Consider the following 5,110-nt stretch of genomic DNA (forward strand, 5'->3'; position numbering starts at 1 on the left):
GACACCGCTCGAGCTCCAGCTTTGTCTCGCTATTGAACCAGCACCATGCCAAGCTTGTTCTCCGATCGCCTCTCAGCATCTCTGGAGACCTCAGTTTGCCATCACACCCTCCCAACACCACCTGGGCGTGCCCCCACACCCCAAAAACATCCACCCTCCCTGTCCACCACCAAGCGACCTACCTGGGCGAAGCCAACAAAGAAGAGCTGGTGGTTGGTGAGGCCGAGGGTTGGCAGGGTTTCCTCATCCCCGTTCTTTTTCAGCCAGTTTTGATATGCCTGGGGACCAGGGAGTACAACAGGCTCAGGAGACAGCACCGATCCCCCCACACCCCTCACCGCATCTCCCCAGCCCCGTGGCCCTACCCGGTAGGCAGCCTTGAGGCCGCCATTGTCAGCAATGTTCTCCCCAAGGGGGTGCTTGCCGTTGACGGCCTCTCCATTGACGGTGTAGTTGCCGTACTGCTCCACCATGCACGCTGTCTGCCGCTTGAAGGCCTCCACCGAGGAATTCTTCCACCAGGGACGCAGGTTGCCGTCCTTGTCGTATTCCCGGCCTGTCAAAAACACAACGGGTCCTTCATCACCCACCCAGCCAACCCAGCCTCCAGCAGCCCACCCACTTGGCTCTGGCCATACCTTGGTCATCAAAGGCGTGCGTCAACTCATGGCCCACCACCACACCGATCCCTCCAAAATTCAGCGACCTGCAGGAGGGCAATGATGAAAATTAGCGAGCAGCTGCTGCTCCCTCACAGCCACGAAACACAGCCTCCAATTTTGGGATGAGAGGGAATTTGGGAAGCCTGCCCTCTCTATTTTCCCTAGGTTCTTACTTGGGAGACGCACGGGTGTAAAAAGGGGCCTGGAGGATGCCGGCAGGGAAGACTATCTCATTCTTGGTGGGAGAATAGTACGCGTTGACCGTTGGAGGTGTCATGCTCCACCTGCAGGGACACGGACATGGTCAGCGTGGCAGTACAAACCCATTGCCCACATTTGCTCTGACACCATCTGCTTATCATGGTGCAAGATCAACCCCTCAAAACCACCATGGTCTGGTGGACACCAAATCCCAGTGCCCCATACGCTGCGATATTCCCACTACGCACAATGGGGAAGTGGAACAGAGGACTTACTGGTCCCGGTTTGGTGGTTTCCGGAGCTGGTCAGCAGTGACTCTGGCCGAGAAGTTGTAGAACTGCATGACATTCTCGAAGTAGAGGTCAGACACAGCTTCATACTACAAAAGAGCAAGGTTTGAGCAGCGTGCTGAGATCGCCTTGCCCTGCTCCTCCCTCCATGGTCATATTTGAGCCTCCAGAGCCAGCTGAGTTACAGTCGCTCATGTATCCTCCTCTCCAACATCTGCAGAGTCTCAGGAGGGCAAATGAATCACCGTTACGGAAACCAGTTCCTCCTCTTCCTGGGCAGACATCCCAAGAGCCCCAGCCACCCCAGAGCTGGCCTGCAGCTCTCTGGAAAGTCACCAAGGACCATCAGTGAGATCCTTCTGGAGGAAACCTGGGGTTCAAGGCTGCCCAGAGGCCACAGTGATGAGCAAGTGTCCTGTGCACGCTAATGGAGGGGGTAATAGGAGGCCCGGGGGACATAACAAACCAACTCACGTCATTAAAGACTTTATCCAGCTCCTTGGGGTCCATGATGAACTTGGGGTAGCCGATCATGTTGTAGATGGCATCTGCCTGGGGAGGTGACAAGGGCCAGAGTGCTTTTGGTGCCAGGGAAATAAGGTTCACCTGGCTCCACCACCCTCCACCATCACCTTCTCTTCCCTAGCACAGCTGCCAGCACCTCACCTTCTCTTTGGCCGATTTCCTTGTCTCCTCATCCATCCACTGCAGGGTCTCCAGGCTTTCCTCGAAGGCTGTTTTAATCTCTGCAATCATTTCCTCTGCCTATTAAAAGCAAGGTGACACAATGTCGGTCTGGAGAGCTGGCCGGCTTCCCACCCCAGAGAGTTCAAGGACCCTTCACGCCGGTGAGGAGGAGGCCGCCACGATGTCAACACTCAAACTGGTGAAAACCCCAGTGAACAGAGACGTGCAGTGGAGAATAAATGAGCAGAGAAACTTCAGAAACCATCCACCATTGTGGTGGCTCCCATGCTGCTCGCTTGGGGACATACCACCTGCTTGCTGTCCTCTGCAAAGGTGGCCTTGACAAACATGGCCCCCAGGGCAAAGCCCAGGTTGTTGTCCGTGTCGCTGATGCAGAATTTCCAGCGTGGGAGGCAGGTCTGCACGGGACAAGAGGCGGTCATCAGTGGTGGCACAACCAAAGTCCTTCACCCTCCCACTCCTTTGTGCCGTATCCATCTCCCTGCGCCAGAGCTGCGACCCCAAAACCTGCCCCACATCTCTATTTTTTGACTGCAGTGTGACAGGAACCTCGCTTAACAACCTGTCACCATTTCAATAGCGATTTAGGGGCGTCTGAGACTCCACCCTCACCTTCTTCGTCCCGTACATCACTTCCATGAATTTTTCCTCGGCGTCCTGGAAGCGCTGGTCAAGGAAGGGGCTGGTTTTCCGCACCAGGTTCCAGATCATGTAGTTGTTGAGGATACTGCGGCGAGAGGCGGTGAGCGGGCAGTGGGACCCGCCTGCCCACCCTGGTCACCCTTCTGCACGGGCTGGGGGCTCTCACCATTTATCCGTGGCCAGGATGAGGTCAGAGACCTGCTCCAGGTACTCCTTGGCGTAGACCACAACAGGTTCTGACTCGTTGAGCTCCACAGGGTAGAAGACCGTGGAGAGGAAGGGCATCCAGTCCACGGCTGGTGCCAGCTCCTGCAAAAGCCATGCCACTGCTACGGACCCAAAGATCCTCGAAGGAGGGTGCCAGCCACTTCCCGAGGTGAAAGCCACTGCATCAGCCCCGTGTTTGAGGGATTCAGCTCATTTTGCAGGCACTGGTTCCCATAACAGCATCATCCTCCAAAGGTCAGAGGAGAGTAAACAATTTCCTCCCGCAGAGGAAAAGAAAGTGGGGCGGGTGTCAAAAATGTTGACACAACCCTTTAGGGCCCCTTTGGGGACTCGGGGAGGTGACCAGGCTGACGTCTGCAGTTGGACTGTGGGCAGCAGTGCCAAGAGGGCGTTAGTGCTGCGGTGGGGTGGCTGCTGGCCCCAGGGTGGCCCAAAGGCTGGGAGAAGAGGGTCAGGGTGGGATTTCCCCAAGGAGGACATGGGCCAAGCTATTACACAAGAGTTTCCCAAGCCAGCAACATCGGGCTTCCTTAGAAGAGCTGTGTCACTTCCACGCGCCCGCTCCGCTTCCCACACCGCAGCATAGCAGGGAGGCTCACCGACTCCATCCCTACCTTTAGGTCTCCAGCTGTCATTTTATGATAGATGACTTCCTCATCCCGGTGCTTCTCCTGCGGGATGGTGATGTTGGCCAGTGCTGTCTCAAAATCCAAGATCTGCTGCATCTGCTGCCTCGTCGACTCCTCATCGGTACCTCCCAGGAACATCCCCAGCTGCACCATGTAGTTCAGGTACCCAGCAAGCACCTACGTGATAGGACAGGGTGGGGACAGATCAGCATGGTGAGTGATACCCACCCTTGGTACCTCCCCAGCAAAGCCAGATCTCCCCCAGTGACCTCACCTTCTCATTCTCCGTCTTGTTCAGGTAGTAATCCCGCGATGGCAGGCCTAACCCCGACTGATCCACTTGGATGACGTTGCTGTTGGAGTTTTTGGAGTCGGCGCTAACGTAGACGGAGAAGAAGGGCGAGGTGCGGTAATGCGCCGTCACCTCCCGCAGCGTCACGTTGAAATTGTCCCTGGCCCAGGGACCTGTGATGTTCCAGCCACCCAGCTGAGGAGAGACAGTGGCCAGCTGTTGGCACCTGCAGTTGCTTAAATATCCCCCCCAATATCCATCCTGGGAGGAAACCATCTTGCCATGGGGCTAAAAAGCCCAGGAGAGGCAAGATCTGTCTATAAATCCTACAAATCCTTGCCCCTCCATGCCCGCATGCCCTGGGGGATGCTCTTCCCTGGGAAGCACCAGGATTGCGGTCTGGAAGATGCTGGGACTGCTCATAAACAAGTTTTTTTCCCCCCCATTCTGCAGAGGGAAGGGGACAAACCTTTTGGATGAGCTCCACGAGCGGGGCGGCGCGCAGCTCCTCGATCTTGCTCTCGTTCATGCAGGCTTGGTAATAACGCTGCGCCTTGCGCTCTGCCTCGCTTGACACGTTGGCTGTGGTGTTTTCTGTGGGAGGTATCCAGGGGGGACTCTCAGAGGTTCCCCAGGGACAGGCATCCATCCCCTCATTGGGGGCTGCTGATATGCACCAGAACCCCCACCCTTCCACCAGAGAAACATTCAGTCACGTTTTGGGTAAAGGCAGGTTCGGAAAAGGCGCTGAGGATCGCCCCATTGATCCCCTCCGTGCCTCTGAGAGCATCCCATGGCCCCCAGCCTTTCCTGGCCTCTCACCCTCATCTCCTCTCCCACCCGCAGCGACTGCTCCGGCTCTTCAGAGCAGAAAGATAAAGAAAGGAAAAACAAAAAGCATTTTTTCCAGCAGCTCTGATGTTCTCAGCATCATCCAGCCCCCTGTGCTGCCCTTGCCCCTGTCCTGCTGCTCCCCAGCCCTGTATTATTTATTCTTGCAAGAATGAACAATAAACCCGTTTTTCTCCTCTGTCTCCAAAACCACCCTTTTATTTCCTCCCCCCTTCTAAAATTCTGCTTCCCCAGAGGGTTTTTTTTTAAATTTTCCTCATGACACAGCTTGCACCTTTGGCTTCCCTAACTGCGTAGTTTTATAAGCAAAGGTCCCTTGACTCCAAGGAATTCAAGGAAATGCCGAGCACAACCGCACGGCAAGGGGCCCACTCCCTTCTCCTGGTAAAACCAGCGCCAGATTTCTGTGGGAAGAGCTGGGGACGAAGCCGTTCCTGTGCCACCCCCCTTCTCCCAAAAGACAACACTCTTCTCAAGCCTTCTCTTTTCAGATAATCAGCAGTGGAAAGTGCTGATAAGGAGCCAGCTGTTTGCTCAAAGCTTGAACAAACCGTCCCTGCCGGTTGCTTGGATAAGCTGCTCCGCTTTGGTGTTTGCAGGCAGAGG

The 5,110-nt window shown here is 55.7% G+C and overlaps 1 protein-coding gene across 1 annotated transcript in view; it reads right to left on the bottom strand.

Moving 5' to 3' along the window:
* Positions 1–182: 182 nt before the first annotated feature.
* Positions 183–5,110, bottom strand: part of ECE1 (endothelin converting enzyme 1) — a gene marked incomplete at its 3' end in the record, with an annotated part of 7,311 nt that continues 2,383 nt past the window's right edge. The window contains exons 5-17 of the mRNA XM_009873337.1: positions 4,122–4,246; positions 3,635–3,847; positions 3,346–3,537; positions 2,670–2,812; positions 2,474–2,588; positions 2,149–2,259; positions 1,820–1,918; positions 1,628–1,705; positions 1,139–1,242; positions 836–946; positions 639–706; positions 366–556; positions 183–278 (exon numbers count right to left, since the gene is read on the bottom strand). Coding sequence (XP_009871639.1) covers positions 183–278; positions 366–556; positions 639–706; positions 836–946; positions 1,139–1,242; positions 1,628–1,705; positions 1,820–1,918; positions 2,149–2,259; positions 2,474–2,588; positions 2,670–2,812; positions 3,346–3,537; positions 3,635–3,847; positions 4,122–4,246 — 1,646 coding nt within the window. The remainder of the gene's footprint in view (positions 279–365; positions 557–638; positions 707–835; positions 947–1,138; positions 1,243–1,627; positions 1,706–1,819; positions 1,919–2,148; positions 2,260–2,473; positions 2,589–2,669; positions 2,813–3,345; positions 3,538–3,634; positions 3,848–4,121; positions 4,247–5,110) is intronic.

Source organism: Apaloderma vittatum, unplaced genomic scaffold (genome assembly GCF_000703405.1).
Source record: "Apaloderma vittatum isolate BGI_N311 unplaced genomic scaffold, ASM70340v1 scaffold6617, whole genome shotgun sequence".
In the NCBI taxonomy this organism is placed as follows: Eukaryota; Metazoa; Chordata; class Aves; order Trogoniformes; family Trogonidae; genus Apaloderma; species Apaloderma vittatum.